General features: G+C 36.3%; 1 protein-coding gene across 1 annotated transcript; it reads right to left on the bottom strand.

Moving 5' to 3' along the window:
* Nucleotides 1–4,389: 4,389 nt before the first annotated feature.
* On the bottom strand, nt 4,390–22,459 carry LOC103708011 (26S proteasome non-ATPase regulatory subunit 13 homolog B-like). Its single transcript, XM_039118497.1, has 6 exons — nt 22,130–22,459; nt 16,658–17,104; nt 10,871–10,951; nt 5,583–5,779; nt 5,328–5,427; nt 4,390–4,960 (listed from the first exon to the last, which is right to left on the bottom strand). Exons 1-6 carry the CDS (start codon nt 22,280–22,282, stop codon nt 4,775–4,777), a joined length of 1,164 nt encoding a protein of 387 aa, XP_038974425.1. The 5' UTR covers nt 22,283–22,459; the 3' UTR covers nt 4,390–4,774.
* Between the last annotated feature and the right edge of the window lie 515 nt (nt 22,460–22,974).

Raw genomic sequence — 22,974 nt, 5'->3', positions numbered from 1 at the left:
AAAATGTCAACTAAAGCAGGAAGAATTCTTTTCTTAATATTTTTCAAAGAATCTTTTCTTGATATTCCTCCAATTTATTTAATTATAATATTGGTTTCGGTAGGTGGACCGGTGATCCGGCCGCCACTAGGTGGGCCGGCTTTGTTCGGACCAAAGCCAAGCCGGTCTGAACCAAAAGCGCCTTCCTTTTTTTTTTTTATCTCAACCCTCTGCGCCCTGGATCCAATCCATAACTCTACAAATAACGAGTTACATGGCTACACTCACAAGCCACATAAGGAGATGAAATTGATGTTTTATACTATAAAGTCATTCTGGATTGCATCGATCTAATTGTAATTTGAGTTTGTGTTGGTAGCTATATTTCTCTACTTGGCAACCAATACTTTTGAATTCAATTTTCGACTAACTTATTAATAATTATAGCGTGATCGATGCTGCGCGCTATTAGAATCGAGATTATTTTTCTGTCACAAGGGCAGCCTTATAGCATTACTTGTTGCCAATTTGGTTAATCCGAAATGTACTTGGTGAGAAACTATTGGTCCCAAGTTGGTCCAGATTTCCTATTGGGCTGGCTCAGCTTATGGTTTAGGCCATGTTTCTTGTTCTATAGCACATGAACCGTGTCTTAAGGAATCCATCTGACAAATTAACTAAAGATGTCCACTCCAAGCCCTCTTCTATTGTATACAAGCCCTCGTACGAGCCTAGAAAACAGCCAATATTATTCTCCTAGCACATTTAAAACCTACCACGCTACTGCATCGAGCATTCAATCTCCTAAATTATTCTCCCAAAATACATAGGATACGAACTTTCATGCAAACAGATATATATGCAATTATTTAGAATCATAAATTATATGGCCCACCCCACTTTATTTGTCACCAACCATATTATTTTCATATATTTCTTGCATTACAAATGGTATAACAACCAGTTTGAAAAGGAGGATGGGGTAGTTCGCATGTTTCCTTCAGCAATTTAAAGGGCTGCTTTCGAGAGAGAATCAGAAGAACACAACAACCCCAATTGCTGCCAACCGCTCAACGCAAGGATTGTTGGTCTGATAATTGTAGTTGACTTGCCATGATGTTTTCAGTCAAAGAACACAACTAGTTTGGTGGTCTTTAAAATTTCTAGCAAACCCAAGCCAACCTAACTCCATTTGTAAGTGGGTTGGTGGATCTAGAGGACTGCGTATATCCTATCCTAGCCGAAAGTCTGAATTTTCGAGTTTTGAATCGAGGAAATTCATATCATCAATTATTTCTTCGTAAAAATAAAATAATAATTATAGTGCAAGTTGGATCGTTTTGGATATATATATTTGTATGCCACACTTGGCCAGATTGAGTCAGATTGGATAAATCGAAACTGAACTAAAGTTCTTAAAATAAAATAAAAATTATAGTGCAGTTGATTAGGTGGTAATTTACGTAGCCAGCCATGCTGAAACTATATTATAAAACTCCATGATAAATCTTTCTAATTTTTTTAAATATTTTATTTTTTGATTTCTATGGATATATCGATATTCGAATAATTATCTAGTTTTTTTAAAAATAAAATAATAATTAAAAAAACTCAAGGACTGTGGGTGTTTCATGTAAGACCGTCGAAGTCAAATAGTTTTGGCTGCCACCGCAAGAGAGCATTGCAATTTCACTATTGGATGATTGGATTGAAACCTATAAGACTATTGCACGTAGCATTTACTTCAAATATTGCTGGATGTATATAATACGGTTAACCGATGTCTGTACACTAGACCATAATACGGTTAACCGATGTAGACAGGAAGGCTTCATAAGAATTCACCAAAACCCACCAATTATTGTATTTTTCAGGATTTTGTACTCCATAAGAACAAGTTGATTTTGCTATCTTTTATATAGGTGTGCAGGGATCGGATTGGTTTGGAGCTAAACCCAAAATTAATCCGACTTAAATTAGTTTTCTAAAACCAAAATCGAAATCGAACGGACCATCTACGGAAATCGCTTGAAACTGATCCAAAAAATTCAGTTTGGTTCGATTTAATTTATCAAATTAATATTCTATTTTATATAAAAAAATAAAAAAAATAAAAAAAAATTTATATATATATGGGTTGGATTAAGTTGGTTTGTTTTGGATATATATATTTGTATATTACAATGTATCAGGTTGAGTTGGGTTGGATTGATTTGAATCAGTTTTTAGAAAATTTAAACCAAAATTGAATCAAACTTTTTTGGTCCAAGACTTTCTCAAACCAAAACCAAATAAAAAAAAAAATCATGAATACCCTTTTAAAAATTTAAATTTACGCAAATACCCTCTTAAAATTTATATTTATTTCTGTACCTTCATAGAATGTTGCTTTTACACAAATACCCCTAATATAACGATTCTTCTAACGCTGTTAATAAAAACCATATTTATTTTAATTAAAAATAATGTAAAATTTTGAAATTACTTTTTTGTCCTCCATCATAATTGTCTTAAAAATATTTTTTTCACATCGACCCAGTAAGAATATTTTAGACATTTCATTTAAAACCGTTAATTTTTTAACAGCGTTAGATGGCATGGGTATATATAAAAAATAAAGATAAAAAAGAATAGAATAGCAAAATAAGTGTTTACGATGATATACATATAAATATCAATTTTAAGAGGACATTCCTATAAAATTTGATATTTAGAAGAATATTTATGCAAAAAAATTCAAAAAAATGGTCCGAACCGAAAAGACTGATTCAGATTGGGTTTGTAGTTTGGCCTTTTTTTTTGCACACCCCTAATCTTTTACACAAAAGAATGATCTACCTTTTTTTCCTGATGTCAACTGCTACATCGCGCAATGGCCTGGATGAAGAAAAATTAAAAATGCTTTGAGAGATGTGCTGATCCAGTGATTGATGCCGTAAAAGAAGATCAATCTTTCACACACAAAAATACAACCCGAGCCCGCAGGCAGTGAGTGGGGAATATAGTAAGGGTTGTAGTTAAGGATGGGTCGAACTTCATTGGGCTATGAGCCGGGCTTTGGGTCGTGCTCGCACCCGGCCCGTTTTGTTTGGGGCTATATTGTTCTAGCTCTATAACTGGGCTGAACACTTTTCCACCAGGCCTTAAGCCCAGCTCAAAGCTGACCCAACTCAACAAACCTAGATGACTTGAGCATGGGTCAAATCCTAGCCAAAAGAGAGAGGTGCAACTTGGACTGGACCAACCCCAACCTACCCACGCAACACGCTAATCAAGTGCGCTTAGGTTAAGGTTTTGCATATTCGACTTGGGTTTAGGTTCAAATATCCTAAATTGACATTATGTTGGATTGGATGAGGTTTGGGCTTTAACCCAACCCAAGCCAGGCCTAACCCAACCCAAACCCAATAAACAAATGAGTAAACAAACAATAAATCATGTTTCTATTTCATATAGTTTATTTGTTAAATTATATAAATGTTACTAAAATTGATGAATGATTAAGGCCTAAATGCAGCACATGTTGATCTAATAAAAACATCCCAAATTTTTCTCTTTATCTTAAATTTCTTATTCAACTAAAGCTAAACCAACTAACATGAGCTAACCCACCTCGACATGACTGACGCAACCCAACCCGACCCAGAAATAGCTTAGGATTGAGCAAGATTAGAGTAATCCCAACACGATATTAGATTGGGTTGGGTTAATATTTCCCCCCCAATTAACCCAACCAGCTTGAGTGGCAGCAGCCCAAGGCCGTACGCACGAGTAAATAAAGTTTAACCATGCAAACAAGATTGAACATGGCAATCAAGGCCAGAAATACCCATCCAAGGAGCAACATCTATAATATATAGTGATACAAGTTTTTTGTTTTGAATGATATAGCGGTAAATGTGACACCATCGGTTTTCAAACCCTGGACCTCCCTGAGAGCAAGCATTCACGAGAGAGGTGCCAAGCAGCTGAGCTAACAGCTATTGGTTGCAGCACAAATTTCATCTGCCATCTGCATAACACTTAATTATAATATCAGTTTATTCTACCATTGTCGCAATACCGTATAAAGTGCCCCCAAGTTGACAAATGATCTGAAAGAGCAACCTAAGTTTGCATGACAGACGTCCTCTTCTCCAATCTCCATGCAAACATTCCAACACCCTAAGATGTGAAATACCACCTTTTTGTGTGGGCAACAATATATAGCCCACAAAGCTGAATCACAGAAGATAAGCAACTTGAGACAAGTGCAGTTAAAACAATGGCAGAGATGTTTTTTTTTTCAATTTATTAACAATGCCTTATCCGGTACTAGATTTCATCTTCATAATCCCTCAAAAACCTTACTAACTGTATTTCTACTAAATGGCGGCAAACATCCAAATTCAGTTCCCATCATTCAGCACATGCGGAAACAACAAATTCAATGATTCCAATAATTATGACGACAAAACAGTGTGAGAAAGTGAGCAGCATTTGTCTCGCATTAATGTCTAACATGCATCATTGCTGAATCACGAAAGAAATAGATGATCTGACTTGAAAGTGTTCGCTGACCTGAAACATATGGTCCTCCATCTCTGTAAGCATATCCCAAATTCTAACAGTTCTCTGAAAGATTCAAAAAATACAGGCCTCAGGTCAGCTCTCAGCTGCCGCCCCTCGTGCACAAAAAAATTCAAGGCATCAAAGAGATAGGACTTGGACAAGGGCTGCAGCACTATTTCCTTTGCTTGCTTCTGTGACTTAAAGGTGTTGCAAAGAGCTTGTAAAGAAGAGGCGACAGAGCACATCATGATGCCACTAGATCAGGCGTCTCTGCTTCAACTGACAACAAAGTTGTATGCACCTTGCCCATCCATGCATCCAGCCGATCACGCAAGGATTTGATCTGTGAGATTCCCAAAACCCTTGGCTGCACCCATGAGACATGAACTGTGCCCTCAACTTGATCTATTATGCCTTCAATAAGATGAACCTGTTTAGTATATCCAAAGTATTAATACAATGTGACATAAGCAGCAATAAATAAACTACAAATAACACCTACGGCGTTTTTTGCTTACTCCACAGTAGCAACTAAAAGTGAGGAAGGATTCATCTAAACATCAAACTGATGAAAGGGCTTAATGTGTAATTTTAATGAGGTTACATTTGCTTTGGCTGTTTGACTAATATGTGCCCTAGAATGAATACAAATCCCATTGCCAAAAGTTCTCTCCCCACTTTTTCTAGTCTGGGGAATTTCAAAAGACTGATCCTTCTTCGCATGAGCTAACAAAATGACCATTAAGGCATATCTCCCTGCCCAGCCAACAAAGATAAATGCAGAAAGTGTAACTTACGGAAAGGCTTTTCATTAGAAGATACTCCACATCTTCGATAGAAAGTCTAGTTTGTTCAGCAATAATACCTAATGGAATGGTTCGATCTTCAGATGGCCGACTGCAAAGAAAAAGATAGCAACATGTCGAATCAAGCAGCAACAAAAAATAAATAAATAAAATTTAAAAAATAAATATGACAAACTTGAGGTTCCTGTATTGTACTCTAGAAAAACTGTAAAACATGCATATTTGGTACTGCATAGCAGATCTTACCTAAAGATGATTTCCATCAAACAAAGAATATTGATTTTTTCAAGTAGCTTCTTCTCATTCTCTAGTAACGCAGGCTGTGCACTCAAAGCAGCATTATGAACACGGCAGAGTTCTTGATAGCGTATCAGATTGCCAGTGTTAAATGCCTGGAGTATATGGTAAAGCCACTCCACTTTGGTTCCAAGAAGACTATTGATCTGCAAAACAAAACCACAAGCTCAACATATCTAATAGGACATAGGGCATTTGAATTCAGAGTTATATAGTGGGAGACAAAAAGTGACAAGGCACATAAAAGACTAGGTATATCAACCATAAAACGAGAGCAGACTATTGCAAACAAAAGTAAAGAAAGAAATTAACATTTTATTAATAAAACACGCAAAAAGCACAGAATGTCTTGGAAGAAACCCATTGTCATTTTTTTTCTTGGAGACATAGTCAAGACTTTCAAATGTTTCTATCTTTGCCTGTCATATGGAGTTTCTACCAAAATCTATACTTGCTGCCAGAGAAAATGATAAAATGTTTCTATTCATGCACTAGCAGAATTTTGTCTCCTCATACTACATTGAAGAATAAGGAACAAATAAAATAGAATAACAAGTAAAATACAGCAACCGAGCAAGAGTTGCCTTTTCACTTTGTGTTTTTTCAATGTTTCAGGATAATGATGTCTTCTATAGCCATTGAATATCATAAGAAAATTGTGTCAACAAATTTAGGCAGTGATGCTTACAAGAAGAAAATTCTAGAAAACAGAACTTTGAGACAAGCAAAACAAAACAATGGCAAAGTTAAAAAAACACCACTTCATGGAAGCTGAATAATGGTAATGTAGAAATGATGCATGTTAGATCAACAAGGCACAGCGAATTTAAAGATGGCCCAAGCATTAGGCTCAGACTTGATGAGGAGAATGACAGGAGATTATAATAGATAACAAAATGGGTAAAAGGTGGTTGATATGGCTATCCTTAGCAATGTATGGCAATGAATTATTTGCAACGAAACCTAACCAGATCAAGTAAGCAATTTTTGCTGTGATTATCAATTATTGGAAACTAAAATTGGGCATGTGCGAAATGTATGGTGAAGCTATTATGTGATCTGATGGTACAAACAGGAGAACATATGCAGATATGGGATCAGATGGTCATACTTGCAAGGTTTACATTTTTGCACCCTTTTAAAAACCTCTTGTAGCTAGCTAAACAGTGTACAATAGAAGAATGAGAAACACAAAGAATTCACCCTACAAAAAATGGGATATTTTTGCCATTCCAGTTGATGAAGGCAAAACCATAAAAGAAAAAAAATAGAGATGTGATGCCAAAAAAACAGAGATGTGATGCCCTAGCAGGTGTGAATAAGACTTGCTCAATGGTATCAATGTGATTGCAAGTAAACCAGGATAATTTTTTAGAACATTAGACAAAGACATTCAACAGCCAGTGATGCTGCGCCTTTGAGAAATATGTATTGTAGAGAAAATTTCGGCATATGATTTTGTAAGTTTCATCAAAACACTGCTGTTCATGAAGGAACTATAGCATGTGAAAAGTTAAAACCATGCAAAATTCTGTTATAGATTTCACCTAAACAAAGCCAAGACAACTAAAAATTAAGGCACATACATAACATAGCACAGCAGTAACCATAGACGATACTTGCGTCGAATCTCACAAAATGTGTCTGAACAATATAAATCTTCTTGAGCATTGGTGGAAAGTGAAAATAATTTAGAAAACATAGACATACATGGGCATAACATGTGCTGGGAAGGAGGAGGGAAAGGGAAAGGTATGAGAAAGGAAGGAGGGGGGGGGGGGGGTGCTATTGTCTGCCATTTTATAGCATTCACTTGAACTTGATTGCCTTCCACCTTTCTCCCCCTCTCTTTAGGTCTCTCCCTTCCACCTACCTCTTTATGACTTCAATCCAGCCCAGAAACTCAGGATGCTAATCAACCTGAGCCAGTTTCACTGATTGTTTTGGGCAATTAGACATCCATTTTAGCACCACTGAGCCACCTAAGCACCTGACAATGAAAAACACCTGTCCTTGGCAAAGCACTTAGGTGCCAGCCCCACTTAATTCTGGTGCTCAAACTGTTTTCCGAGACATTAAGTTGCATATACCTGACCAGAAATGATTCAGGGCTATAAAGTGAGGCCTAGCCAGGACAAAATTTCAATCATTATTGCCAAGATTCCAGCCATATGCAGCGCATGCATCCGAGGAGACATTATCATTCCTATCTGTGCATACGACCAAACCCCGTGCTGGGCTAATCTCCACCGTGGATGTTGCACTCAATATGAGAAATCCTTTACATCTGAGCTGGAATCTTGGTTGTGGCCCCTCCTATCAAAGGGAAGTCATATACACAGCCACCTCCATTGGGCCCCTCCTCCCAGATAAACACTTCTTCAACTAAGATTTATATTAGAGCCCAATCTATTAGACAATCCAACTTATCTCCTTGCCAAAAAAAATCAATAAGAAAATTGACAGGCACTAGTTTTCAAGTAAACCAGCCAAATATCATTTCTCGATCATATGAGAGAATTCCTAGATGTTCTCTCTCTCTCTCTCTCTCTCTCTCTCTCTCTCTGAGAAAATCACTTTACCTCCATTACAATACAAGTTTGAGTTTTCTCCCTTTGAATACTTTCCATTAACACCACAAATATTTCTTTAAGAATTTTTACCTCCATTACTAATACAAAATTTGATGTTTGACACTTTAAATATTATCCATTAACACCACAAGTATTTCTCTATGAAGAATTTTCTTTTATATGGTACATTTTCTTTCATAACTATGTCATAAATTATTTTATATGACTTTATTTAGTCCTCTACATTTTCTAATTATTAGTAATGTATATCATAAGTTTATATACTCAGATTTATAGTTTGTGACTAAATTTCTCCCTGCTTGCAAATCAACTAGTTGCAAGCCCCATATTGGCCATGCTCGCTAGGAATTATTCAAGATTTCACATACTAATTGGAAGTATTTTTTAAAAAATTTCATATCAACCCAATATAATTATCCCCCACCCCAAAGAAAAAAGTACAATGATCTATAACACTTTTAGGCTATATTCAACACAATGTTCTTTAAGTTGTAGATATGGTATTCTGGTTTTGCTCATCAAAAAAGAAACATTATTCTGGCTCTGCCCCTGTTTGCACGTCTTCCCATTGATATACATTGTTGCAACCCTCAATCACAACAATAAAATTACAAGTCAATCAAGAACAACCAACCAAAACATCTTAGCTTAACTTTATTAGATAAGTATTGTCAATGCTAAGCCAAATCCAGATCTAATCTCTATTTCCATATGTTCATTTATTCCTTCTTCTCTTCAGCTCCTCTAGTTTGTCACCTCTATGCACAATTAAGAAAAAAATTATTTCTTTTTGACCTTTATTGACCTTATAAATTGTAATGCTTGTCACAAGTTTTAGCACAACACGGTATTGAGAAAGATTGGCTAGGTGTTGGACAACTAAACCCTTAATTTATGATAACAAGAATAATCAGATAGGTACTGTAAGTTACTATTGAAATTCCAAATACTTACAATGTTCCCTTGGTTTTACTATTTATTTAATATACACACTTCAAAAAATACTCACAACTTTGGACTTTACTAGACAGGCATGATCTATGCAAATAAGATAATTCAATAACTTTTCTTTTTTTATTTTGATATTCACCATGTGACTTGATATTTCTTTAAATAGCCTTTGGAAAGTGATGTAGTTTATGTCCGAAGCAGGTTTAGTTAATTTTCTAGTTTTATCGAGTCTTAGGTAGTAAAGGTCATGTTATACTATTGGAAGTTTCATGCTAATATTTAGAGCTTTTTTCTAGTGGGTTTTTGAGTCCTATTATGAGTAGAATTATCATCTAAAAATCCTATTTTTATTAGGTTAAAAAAAATAAATTCATTAGGATTGTGATTTCAAAAGATTCTTTGATGATCTTTTATGTGGGATCCTATAGAATTATAAATTTATTAATATTAGAAAATCTTTAATTATTTTTTTATAATGGAGTTTTATGTTGACTAGGAGTCCTACTTGGAGTCATATAATGTCAATTAAAATCTTTGGTCCATAACAAGTTGGTACTCCTTTTGAGATCAGAAAACATCATTTTAGCATTGCTTTGTGTATCTATAAACGCGTACCCATGGGGAGTCACAAATCATGAATGATTGATTGATTTTATTGAATGAAATGACTTCTTTGCAGAGATTTGTCTCTCTTCTCTCTATTCTTCTTCTCCTCCTCTATCCAACCCCTTGTTCTCTTTCCTTCTACTTTCTCACTGTTTTGGTTGTGGAAAAAGATAAATATTCAAATCTAATCAAATCTGAAATTTGTTTCTTCTTATATCTATAATATTTGCAGCCCTAGAACTAAGGGACAGGATGAGAAAGTTTCTAAAGTTTTGGAATAATAAATCAAAAATTATCACAACAAAAATCAAACATTTGGATGCAGCGGACTAAGGTTAGCCTAAACATGGCCTAAAACCCGAAAACACACTATCATACTCATCAGATATAAATTTGTTACCCCATAACATGCATTGCATGCATATATGCACAAATATGTGTGCATTGCCTGCATGCATATATACATATACTACCATGCAATATCTGTAAGCAAAATACATATATTTGTAAATACAATTCTTCCCATTTGTGATGGCAAATGAGAAAAACAATGATTTTTCTTTTAAAAAAGTCTAGCTTTATGTGTTTCGCTAAATTATCTATTAGTTTACTACAGGCATATATGAATTTAAACAATATATATATAGAAAGTACACATCAAGAAAGATGGGTACACAATTCTGAACCCAGTCAGATTCCCTCATGTCAATGCAGTATCCAGACAGAGTAAAATTTCTTCATTGTCAATGCAGTACCGAGGTAGAACATCAAACTAAACCCACTCTTTGTTGTTACAACTAACATATAGAGGAGAAAAAAATAATGCAAACAAAAAGAACAGTACAAATTAACATGGAAGCATGAGATTAACAAAGAACAAAATCCCTCTTGCCTGAATAAAAATAGAAAAATGCAACTAAAATCTTAACAAGTCCAGATGTATCACTTCATACAACGCTATCAATTGAATTCTTTTTTTTCCTATAAGCATAGAACCAAACAAGTTTCTGTGACACAAATATAAACAATTAAATGTTTAGTATTTGCATAAAAATGACATAATATTTATGTAAAGCTTTCACTTACAATTGGATGGGCAAGCAATTCCCCAAAGTTATATATGTTATCACCCAGCAAAGCAGAAAGGGAAAGGTCAAATGCCAAATCCTGAATGCATAAAACAAGTAAAACATTAGTCAAGTAAGGACGACAAGCATTAGTCATTAAACAACTTGCTTTTCAATATTTTTAAGTGAAAGATTAAATAACTAAAGCAACAAGAACTTTGGTGGAATAAAGAGGCTGCAAGATTTACTCCACAAACAGAAAGGAGTAGAAAGGAGTAAAAAAATTACAAAAAATTAATGTCTCTTAAATTAAGGCCCTGTTCGGATGTCTGCATAAAATATATGCCGGATAAGATCACATAGGTGGAAAGTGCAATAGGAAGACACCAAAAAGAAGGGACCGATCAAAAAAGGCTTGTTAGGAACCAATTATCCCTAGACCTTAGGAATAATGAAAATCGGCTTTTGAGTGGAAACAATTTGTAACAATCCAGGACCTCACCCAAAATAGCTGGCCGGAAGATATTATTTGGGTTCCTTAGTCCTATATAAGTACCCCAGATCTCATCAGCGAATAACCGATGTAGGACTAAACACGCCCGCGCGGGTCCTCACATACTCCTCCCGTTTCAGTCCTGACATTCTCGTCAGATTAAGGGTTTAAATCCATTCAAATCTAATCACATGCACCACAATAGGCCCATGGTCAGCCTCCATTAACCCGTGCTGTAGTATTCCCTAGTCCACATAAGCTATAGTCCGAGTTCGCTCCGATACCATTAAGCGTCGCGGCTGGCTAGCGGCACCTGCGGGCCTCCCTCCCGAGTGCGCCCTTCTTACTTCGCAGGAGGAAGAAGGAAGAAGGGAAAAAGAAAGCTTCGGAAAAAAGTGAGGAAGGAGAGAAAGAAAAGAAAAGAAAAAGAAAAGGAAGAAAAGAAAAGAAAAAGAAGAAAAAGAAAAGAAAAGGAAAAAAAATAGATACATAAATAAATATATTAAGACAATAAATAAATATATTTAAATAAAATAAAATAACAAAATAAATAAATAAATAGATGAAAAATGATGAACGAGTGGCAAATGATCTATTCACTATGATATTGCTAGGTACTATGGGTTTGTCATCCAAGCCTAAGAATTTGTGAGCGAATTGAAATAAGTGACCCTGGCACAAATCTTATTGATTTTGAAATACTGAAATTATTTTAGATATAAAATTATAAATTATATGACGGATTATGCATTTTCTTAAAAATTAGGATCAAGCATAAGTTAGCAAGTACTTCATGATTTTGACTAAATGGCATCCTTCATGAATACTACCATATGGTGTATATACAAAATATGATTATGTTGAAAATTGCATGAAAAGGATGTTTGTGGCATAATTCATTTTCTAATCTATTTATGACGTATGGTTTATGAAAAGTATGAAATGATTTGCAAACTCTCAGATTGCTATGTACGGCCCTCGTCAGCGGATTATAATAGCTCGACCAACGGCCCTCGCCAGCGGGTTATAATAGTTGGCAAAGATTATGGCGCTGTTACGGGTTATAATGACCATAGTTGCACTATCAACTGAGAGCACGATGTTTAAAGCATGAAATAATGGCAGAATTTTACATTGAATCTCCATCTTAATGAAATTGCATGGTTGAGCATGCATTGCTTTGTGACTTGTTTTGGATATATTATCTATGAAATGCTTTACTTTGCTATAACTATTAATTTTTATAAATAATGCATTGGCATGTGAAATATTATGCTTGATCCGGTAAGATGGTGCATGGTTACTTAATGAGCCGCATAGCTCATATGACTCTTATTGTTTTTCTTTTAGATAAATAAGGTTGCTAGGAGCAGGACGCCTGAAGACTTTAGGGTTTATAAAATTATTTCTAAATGTTCAACTTTTAGAGCATTGTCCAGTTCTATTTTGGAAAACATTCTATAAATAAAATGATATTTTTGATATGAATTGGGATTGTGGCTTCGTGTTATTATGGGCAACAGCTTACAGTAGCACGGCCGTGTCACAAGCTGGATTTGGGACGTGACAAAATAAGATGATATTTTTATATGAATTGGCATTGTGGCTTCGTGTTATTATGGGCAATAGCTTACGGTAGCACGGCTATGTCACGGGCCGGATTTGGGGCGTGACACAATTATCCTGAAAAAAGGAATGACAGGATCTATGATTCCCAAAGACTACTCATATTTCTCTTCTCTATTTGTTTCTCCTCAATTCTTTTTTTTTTTTTGCTGAAGCGGATGTGTCATACACAGCGGGTACGAATACACCCAAAAAAGTCAAAACACAACAAGTCCCAGAGCGCACCAGGTAACTCCCTCTCCCCCAGCCAAATGGTCTCCCCAGAATGGTTAGCCACGAAAGAGGCTACCCAATCTGCTACCCTATTGGCTTCGCGGTACATATGCTTTGCCTGAACGGCCATCCCCCGACTCACCACCTCAATCCTTTCTCAGCCATGCAAGATTGTCTGCAGATGCTATAGCCGAGCATTCAAACATGGCCTAAATGAAATCAACAAATCGGTTTGTAGACTATAGTAGTTACATTAAATATCTGAATCATGACTTCTGTTGAACTTCACCCAATTCACAATATAAGAAAAAGGAAATAGTTTCCTTTATCGTCGAGTACTGAGCAGATGAAAACCAAGATATGCATCTCACAATGAGAAATTAGCCTATATTGAAACAAAAGGAATTAGAGTTGTTGCTTGACCCACACTGGTGCAGACTCCAACTAGTCCAACCCTGTGCTAGACAGTAACATATTTAGTGCTCATGTGCTTAAGAAAATTAGAATACCTAGCTTATATGTCATTTTTACACACTTGTTCCCATGATTGTTGATATGGAACCTAAAAATTGGGTAATATGACCAAATGCGCCAACCTTCAGACATTCCTACCAATTTATGTTGTTACAAATTAAAAGATCAAAAGTATAACATTTAATGAGAATTAAACTAAAAGACTTTATAGCATACCTAAGCATCTCTGTTAACTTGCTCATGTGAGCAGATATGGACTTCTAAGTTGCAAATTATTATAACCAATAAAAGAGCAAGTAATATTTAACAAGGCCATTTAGACATGGCTAAGTATCTTTTGATCACCAATGACTACATTGACCAAACCACCAAATAGTTAAAAAGTATTGTAAAAATAAAATTAACCCCTGATAACATACTATTACAAGGATGGAAGATCCTGCGCTGAATCGTAGTTAGATTCCATGAATTATGGTGATTTATTATACGGCCAAGGCCAAGCAAAATCTGTTCATAATCAATTAAGCATTAAATGGACATAAAATTCAAAAACAAGATTGTCATATTTTCATTTTGCATATCTAAGCACTAGATCTCACATATATGTCACTATGCATCCAGCAATTAACAAAATATTTAATCACATTAACATAACACTACTATTCTGAAATGTTAATCTATGTGGATGCACATACATAGGCAGCCCTATGACCACTCTGCAAAGGGTAAGATAGGTCACAAGTTGGGTTCCCAACTGGCCCACATAAGCCCAAGCCCTGGATATGTATCCCTTCGTCTTCTTTGTTTTATTTTTATGTTTGATTGGGCTATTCAAACATTTCTTCTCTTTTATGTAATACTAAAGTAATTTACATTTTAACATTTTCTAAATGCAAGCCGCATGGGCGAGCACCAAGTGGCTGCATTCCCCTTAAGGCTTAAGCACCAAGTGGTACCTTGAGCACCCACAAGCAGTGGCTGCTTTTTGAAACCTTGCATAACAACATTATGATAAGCCAAAATTATATATGGGGGAGAATATGGAATTGGTATAACTTCTATCTTGTTTAGAACAATAACATTAAATAATTTTGAAAAGTTCTACATATTAGCATTTTCTGCAAATACATGGACTCGTGGACTTGTGTAGCTGCATAAATGATCATCAAATTTAAGACTCATATTACAAATAGGCCACAGCTTAAAACAAATTAAATCTTAGGGCACTGGTTAGTATAACAGACTTTATACAACCACTATAGCAGAATTTATACGGCCACAAATGACATGCAGATAATGCTACAAAATATCCAAAGCTGTGACTTGTGATGATCAGCATGACACTACTAACTGAACATATTTTGCTTACAACACTTTCACTACCAAAAACTTGAACAATGCTGGACATGATTGAACAAGTATTACCGATCCGTATATAAGTACTAAGTTGACATGAAAAGAAGCAGAATATAGACATATGAGTTCCTGATTCTACATGTTTGAATATTCGGTCACACCTTAGCGGCTCTTTGGATGCCAGCATACATTGTCCATCATCAAAGGCTTGGAGCACACAATCCCAAAAACATAGGGATAACAGATTCCTTTTAAAAGGTCATTTTCGGTATCTCTTTCTTTTAGGGATTGTGCACCTCAAATTTTCCCTAATCTGTTAAATCCTTTCTCCAATATTTGTCATACTGACCCATACCATCCCATATAGACCAATACCACCCCATACCATACCGTACCAATAAGGTACTGCTACGATACTGAGGTTCGGTTTGGCATACACGCCGAACCAGTCCGTACTAGTCTAAATTGAGTAAAACAGTCCGTACTAGTCTGAATTGAGTAAAACAATCCGTACTGCCCAATTTCGGATGGTACCTTGGCTGGGAGTGAGAACAAGTGCTAGAAGCCTGTCTCAGTATAGGATATGTACATACTGTACCGATCATACAATATTGATCATACCAAACCGAACCAATAATATACCGATACAATTCTCAATACCAGTTTTGTAGACCTTGCCATTCCCCAGTCTCGTAAATCCTCACTGTTAACTAGGTAAGGCATATTCTAAGGACAAGTTATGTATTAAAGAGACCCTTAAAGATGTTGCAAAGCACCAAATACCAAAAAAAGATGGAGTCAAGAATCCTTAATCATCATATGATACTAAGACAAACCACTCGACTCCTGTTCATGTATGCTTCTTAAAGAAACAATGAAATCAAAATCTCACAATAATATATGCATGTAAAAAGTTGTTATTTCCGACGGTGATTTTTCAACAACTCAAGCTCATGCTCCAACTTAACCCTATCCAAAAGGTCATTGAAAATATATAAGCTAAAGAAGACTATTGAAAAGGTCATCAAGAATATACAAACAAAAGAAGAAGAAGAAGAAGAAGAGGATGATGATGATGATGATGGGACAAAGAATATTCAATTTTCACTGGAGGGATCTGTTGCATATCACATGTCTTTTTTTCTTTAATCTTAACTTTAAGGTCATAATTATCAAATCAAAGAATATGAAAGTTTTAGATTATAATCCGCATCCAAACTAATCTTACATGGAGTGTGACATGCTATGAAGATCTGCATCTTACATGGACTATGGTACGCTACTAGATTCCACATGCTCATTTATCACAAATTTCTTTATAACTAAATCCCAATTTACTTTTAAAATAAAGAGAAAGAAAGAAAGATTCAGGATGATCAACACAACAACTGTTGAATATATCTGTCAATTCCATTCTACGATAGTGTGCATTATATAATTAGAACTGAAGAAAGAGAATAAGTCTAGCAAGCAAATGGGTTGAAGAAAGAAGTATATAGTAAAGCCAACTTAAAATCTAAAGTGTTTTTGGTGCTCAGGAAAGGTTGAAAACGGACAGCATCAAAGGAATTTCTAGAAATCCAGGAAAACAAGACATTTCCATTTTATTCAACATCCAAATTATCATACCAACAAAAATCTTACCAGCTTGAATGCTTCTGAAAGCGACTCTACTGTAGTGTATGCCAGATAAAGAAGTGCACTCTTATAAAACTCAGCAAATTCCTGGCAAGATTTATGATACTGAGAAGATATCCAGTAATAGCTAGCCTGAACAGTAGGATCAACATCAGTCATGCTATGTAGTGTGGCCTTCCCCTCTTCTAGAAGTTTCTTACACTCCTTTTGATTCCCTTTCTCAAGATTAAATGCAGCTATTTGCATCTTCACGTATAATATAGGCTCTTCAATTCGTAACTCCTTTGTAGCATGCAGCTTCTCAATTACACCCTCAAGATAACTTATTGCAGCTTCTTTTTCTGAATACTGACGTGAAACTACTACAGCAAAATGGGCAAGTTTCAGGAGATTGATTTTTGTCTCAAAGTCCGTAATGAAGTTATGATATAGCTGTATGAGAGCATCACCCGCCTGAAAGAAATAGAAAAACAAATAAGTAAATGAATAAGGTGAGCACAAGATAAAACATTTGTTCAGAGTCGAACATGACTAGAACAAAAATAAACTAAAATAAGATAAGCATGCATGCGCGCGCGCAAAGAGGGAGAGGGGGCAAGAGAGAGAGAGAAAGAGAGGGAGGGCGAGAGAGAGGATGATGTATCACATAAAGCATGTAGCCAGAGTAGGGTACACTTAAAAGCATTCATTTCTCTGTCCACTAAATGTATATGGGAGGCCTTAAAGAAATTATCATTTACACCTCAGAAAAGCACTCCCATATTTTACTTTAAAAGAGACAGGACTACTTCACGCAAGAAATACCATTCAGAATATTCTTTCTTCGCTTAACTGCCCGCAATACCTCCAGATTACAGATTTTTAATTGATTATATGGCATGAATCATACCAAAACTAGATAGATGGCATGGCACTAAATGGAAGCCAACCTTTCTATTACCCATAAATTAACAAACGGTTGAAAACAAAAGTCAAGGAAAGAAAGGCCCAGAGAACTTCTCTTGCAAGAGCAAGCCAAGTAGTGTCTGTTTCAGCAACATTTGGTTTAGAGAAAGCAAAACCATATGAAAAGACCTTTTCTAGCTTAACTTCTCTGACAACACAATGAAACATAAAAGTTTTTCATTCCTTAATATGACATGATAGATTAGCTGATTGCTAAATCTCACCTTAACAGCCGCACTAATCTTCTCAACCCCAAGATTGTGAGACTTGTGATATCCAGATCAAAATATTAATTACTCAAAATGACCTATGTCATGATTCTAATTTCAGATCATAATGATATAGATTGTTCAACTAATCAACAAATAAATAGCAATGCACATCCTACAGAAAGAACAAGTTCTGTCTAAAACCACAAGATGAACAAGATTATTCTACAATAATCCTGCACTCTACACAACATTGAGAAGGCCCACAATTCTGAGTTGAGCACACATCAACACAGACTTCTCTAATCAGCAAATCATATTAAAGTACATAATATGAAGTAACAAAAGGCACATATTTGAATCCAAAATATCTCTGGCAAAATAATCTGAGAGTCCTAAACTCCATGCAACCATGAGAAAGTCCATTTAGAGTTCAGAACACATCAAAACAGATTACGACTAATCAAGAGATGATATCAACTCACACCATCCAGAAGAAACAAATGGCATTAAGCTGAAAAGCAATTAGATGCACAAGGAATCCTACCAGGCAATCATGAGAAGGCCCGTGATTGAAATTTAGTTGACACTGCGCATGCGCTTACCAAAAAAAAAATAATGGACATTTTGACATTTAACTCGCAATAGAGTTTATGTTCCCGCTAAAAGCCTATCAAGGACCAAGATCAGAGTACCCTCCCAACCTCTTCTAGAAGTGAAAAAGAGAGGGGGGGCAGATCACCAATATATGCAATCTTCTCATCCTTCAGTCATGCACTAAAATGAATCTCACTGAAAAGAATCAGGAATCCATCTATAGAATGTCGAGATAGAACATGAATGTTAAAGGTCAAATATAAACAACAAACATAGGGATTGACAAAAAAATCTAATAAGCTAGGCATGACAATTTGGAGAAAGTTCATCTCAATTATGGCCTTAGGCAAAGTGATGCATTTCTTGCCAGTACTTTTGATGTCAAATAACAAAGCTGAGTCACACATATAGCATTTTTTTTTGAACGAAGCTTCTCAAAATGTAGAATCATGTCCAAGTCATGTATCGAGTTCAACTAGGATAATCCCACCTATAACATTCCACTCTGTTTAGGACCATACTTTCTTAAAGATATATAGATATCAAGTCCTTCTTTACTACTTATTCCATGTGATTTTCCGTCTACATCTACCCCTTTTTTCCTTCTACATCTATCAAATCACATCTTCATACTGGTGGGGCCACACTTTCTATAAAATGTATATTTAACAAGTTCTTCTTTACTACTTCATCCCACGTGATCCTCGATTTATCTCTACTCCTCTTTCCTTCTACATGCATCTAATCACTCCTTCATATTGGTGCATCCCTGTACAAAGGAATGATTTGACACATATAGAAGTAGCAAGGAAGAACCTCATATCTATACATCTTTCAGAAAGTGTGGCCCTAAACTAAACAGAATGGAGAAAAGGATTCATGTAGCCAAGACATTCAAGAATGTTTTAAAATAAAAGGTAAAATCTCCACTAACGTTTTATCAGTGCAATGGAGCATAACTTGTTGATGAAAACACAAGTACACCATAGAAAACAAGGCGATCTCTCATTTCAAGTAATTGTCAAATGTCGAGCATGCAAGAGGCACCCATAATCAAGGTGACAGTTTGTTCTAATGGAAAGTATCCAAAGACCAGAAGTAATGCGATGCATAAATGTACTCTTACAAAGCACCGGAAACAAGAATAATGAAAGTGCATGGTCATAGAAAATTGATGATATCTTAGGGTTAAGTATGCTCAAAAAGGGATGCAAAGGCCCATTTCACAACAAAGGTTACAACGGTGCCACACTGATACAGGCACTAAACCCATGAAAGAGTGCTGGAACCACTAGATTAGGGTGTTCCAAGATTACATAGCACAATTGTAACAAAAATATAGGTTTTATGGCTGTCCAGAAATTCCAGCACACGTCAAAACAGAGATTACAATTCAATAAATACAGGAGTAAACCTCAATTGTAATTAACATATGGATAGTGAATCATGCCAGGAAAATGAACCAGCACAGGAGCCGAGAGTTAAATAGCATTATAACAGCTGAATAAAGAGATTCTCAGCACGTTATGCAGTAAACCAGTAAAAATATTAGGTTAAGATGTAAAGCAACAACAAAAATAGAGAAAAGATGGAGACAAAGAAAGAGAAGAAAAGGGAATAAAGAGAATTCCAGACCTCTCTAAAGAATGTATTTACTTTTCAATTTTTATCACAATTATTACATAGATCCAGCCAAACCACCTTTTTTAATCTTTCCAAAAATGGCCCCCACAGAGAAAGACTTCTCACCCTAAGAGATCAGGTCCTCTCCTTTTCCCTCTTCTTCCTCTTCTCTTCCCCTGAGAGACACAATTCTCTCAATAAGTGGGAAGCCCTACAAAGAGAGAAAGAAGGAAAGAGGGGAAGAGGCATCCCTCCTAAGGCAATTGCCTACCTATGGGACCCCATTACTAACTAATTAGGGCTGATGTGGCCTTTCAATGTAAGTGAAGCCACATCATCCCCCATCTAATCACTAAAATGACTCCAGGATATTCACCTAGTCACTGAAAGGGCTCCAAGACATTCATCTAATCACTAAAATGACTCTTCAATGTTTTAACCTCAGTCGAATAAATTCTGAAACCAACTAAAGCCACGACTAATATATCTAAAAGAAAGATACAACAGATCAACGATTAAAATCAACTTAACAAAAACTCCATAAGCCTGTAGCTTCCCGAGCACCATTTGCTTCCACTAAGAGCCTCTTGTTTTCATGCTAGATTCCTAAAAATCCCCTTGCTTATTATGGATCTGAATACTAGGGAATTTTGCCATGAAAGAAAACTAACTGCTAGACTCTTTGATTTAGTGATAGATTTAAAGGATACAGACAATATCGAGCCCATTATTTTCATGGTGTAGTTGTTGATACCAACTTGTGAACTTCACAAGGGTGTACTGCTAAGGGCATCAAAAAAAAATCGTTAGCATCCATGTTAACAGAAAAACAATGGCCCGAACCTTTCCTTTAGTTTGAATCTATAAACTCCTACCATTGTAACCATGAGTTGTATGTCCCTCATTAGCCAATTCAAGTGACAGAGCTTTGGGAGTGATAAGGTCTTTAGACCCAAAAACCTGACTAAGCATATAAAAATTAAGTTCTCCATATTGGATGGCTGAGGATAAGGCTGTTGCCCAAACTGAAAAAGACTAGGTCCCACCTAAGATTTCAGATCATAATGCCCAGTTAGGATTGAACCCTTGGATCGGGCCATTATTCTCACATGTTAAGGCTATTTAAAGTATGAAAATAGGAGATCCTCTTTGGCTGCTCATAGGTGAAGGATCCACAAGTTATTCAGGTAAGCAATCTCATCAAATGAATGTTCAGAGATAGCATATGTCAGGCCTAGGCCACGTTCATAGGATTTTTTCCTACCTAAGGCAATTCCATGAGTAGTGCGTAGAAAGACTGTCGTGCTATTTTAGTCAGATCCTATAAGGGATAAGCTAAACTTCAAACAGCCAGGGGACAAATTCTCACCTTACAATATGAAACAACAATTACAGACAACCCCGTGATAGGACTAGATGAAAAATTTGAAAAGACATACAACCAAAGAGCCTGTTGAAGTTCTACATACACTTTGAAGATGTCTAGCAAAGCAAAACCAACAACTGACCTAGTTACAGGTTCCGAAAACTTATATCAAGTACCCTTTGTTAAACAATCAGAATAGTATCAAATCGTTCTCTGAGTTGAAACATAATTCAATTGGTCGCAGACTGTTATATATTTCTGTTAGGGACTATAACGGAAAGGGATGCTTTTAGGGACTATAATACCTTGTCTTCAAGACAGTTCTGTTACCCAGCATCTCAAAAGCCAACCTTTGAAGGGTTTCTTGTCCCCATACAAGAGAACCATTGGACAAACACACCCCAAAAAACAAGGTCAAATTTAGAGCGCAATTAGAGGCTTCTTGGACACCAAGCGGTTCTTTTCTATTAATCTATACTGCAATAGATCTACAAAATTAGAAAATTTAAAAAAAAAAAAAGGGAATAGAGAGGTCCACTACCACAAAAGTTCTGAATTTTACCATGCAAACCAACAGTTTCACATAGATCCAATCAAAACAAACCAAAACAAAGATAGAAATGCGCAGAGAACCCTGATCTTCTCAAAATCCATTGAAAAGACCATGCAAGAAGAGGATTTAACGTAACTACAGAAAGATCCTAAACCCTAGCAAACAGGAAGGGAAGAAGGGCAGACCTGAACGACGGCTAGGGCCACGAACTGCTCGAGCTTGAGGGTGAGCTGGTGCCAGAGCTTCCGCTGGTACAAGTCGGCCAGGGCACTGTACCAGTCCGCGAGCTCCGGCTGGGCGTTCCGCTGCGATTCCAAGTACTGGAGAGCCCCCGCCATGGCTGGATCGACCTCCGTCCCGCCCTAGAGAAGAGATCGAAACGTTTCGGGACGAAATCTTTAAAACCCTAACTCGGCTTCTTACGTTTTCTTCTTTCGCCTTTTTTTTCTCCTTTCTTTTTTATTATTATTTAAAGCCGGCGTTTCCTTCAGGCGAAGAAGGGCGGAGGTTACTTTCGTCCCGGCGCCGGCGTTATATTTGGAGGTGGTCTCAAGGGGTCCACCGTTGGTATGGGATCAGACGAATCTGGGCGCTGTGATGGATGAACCTTTGGTTGAACCTTTTCTCCGTGCATGCGTTAGCTGTTAAGAGCAAACGCCGAACAGCCTTTCTAGCGAAACAATTATTGAAACGTTGACTTGAATTATGCAGGACCTACTGGCATTAGGTATGTGGCTTAGTGCCATTGATTGAATCTGTGCTCGTTGAGACGGTATTTTTTTCCTGTTTGTTTTACTTTTTTTTTTTATCCCTTCTTTTCCCATTGCTTTTGGCGGACGCATACTTGCAGGCCAAGCGATTCTTCTACCAGCTGCGGTTCGTGTAGAACGTAGAACTACGCATCACGTGCAATGCATGTGATTAGAAATGCATGGGCCAGTGTTACCCAAAAATATATATATATTAGCAGAGATATTGCCTATAAAAGACCATGCAGTGTGAAATTGATGAGTACATGTTCTTGAAGAAA

Source organism: Phoenix dactylifera, chromosome 2 (genome assembly GCF_009389715.1).
Source record: "Phoenix dactylifera cultivar Barhee BC4 chromosome 2, palm_55x_up_171113_PBpolish2nd_filt_p, whole genome shotgun sequence".
NCBI classification, from domain to species: domain Eukaryota; kingdom Viridiplantae; phylum Streptophyta; class Magnoliopsida; order Arecales; family Arecaceae; genus Phoenix; species Phoenix dactylifera.
This window is presented reverse-complemented; position numbering and strand designations above follow the sequence as displayed.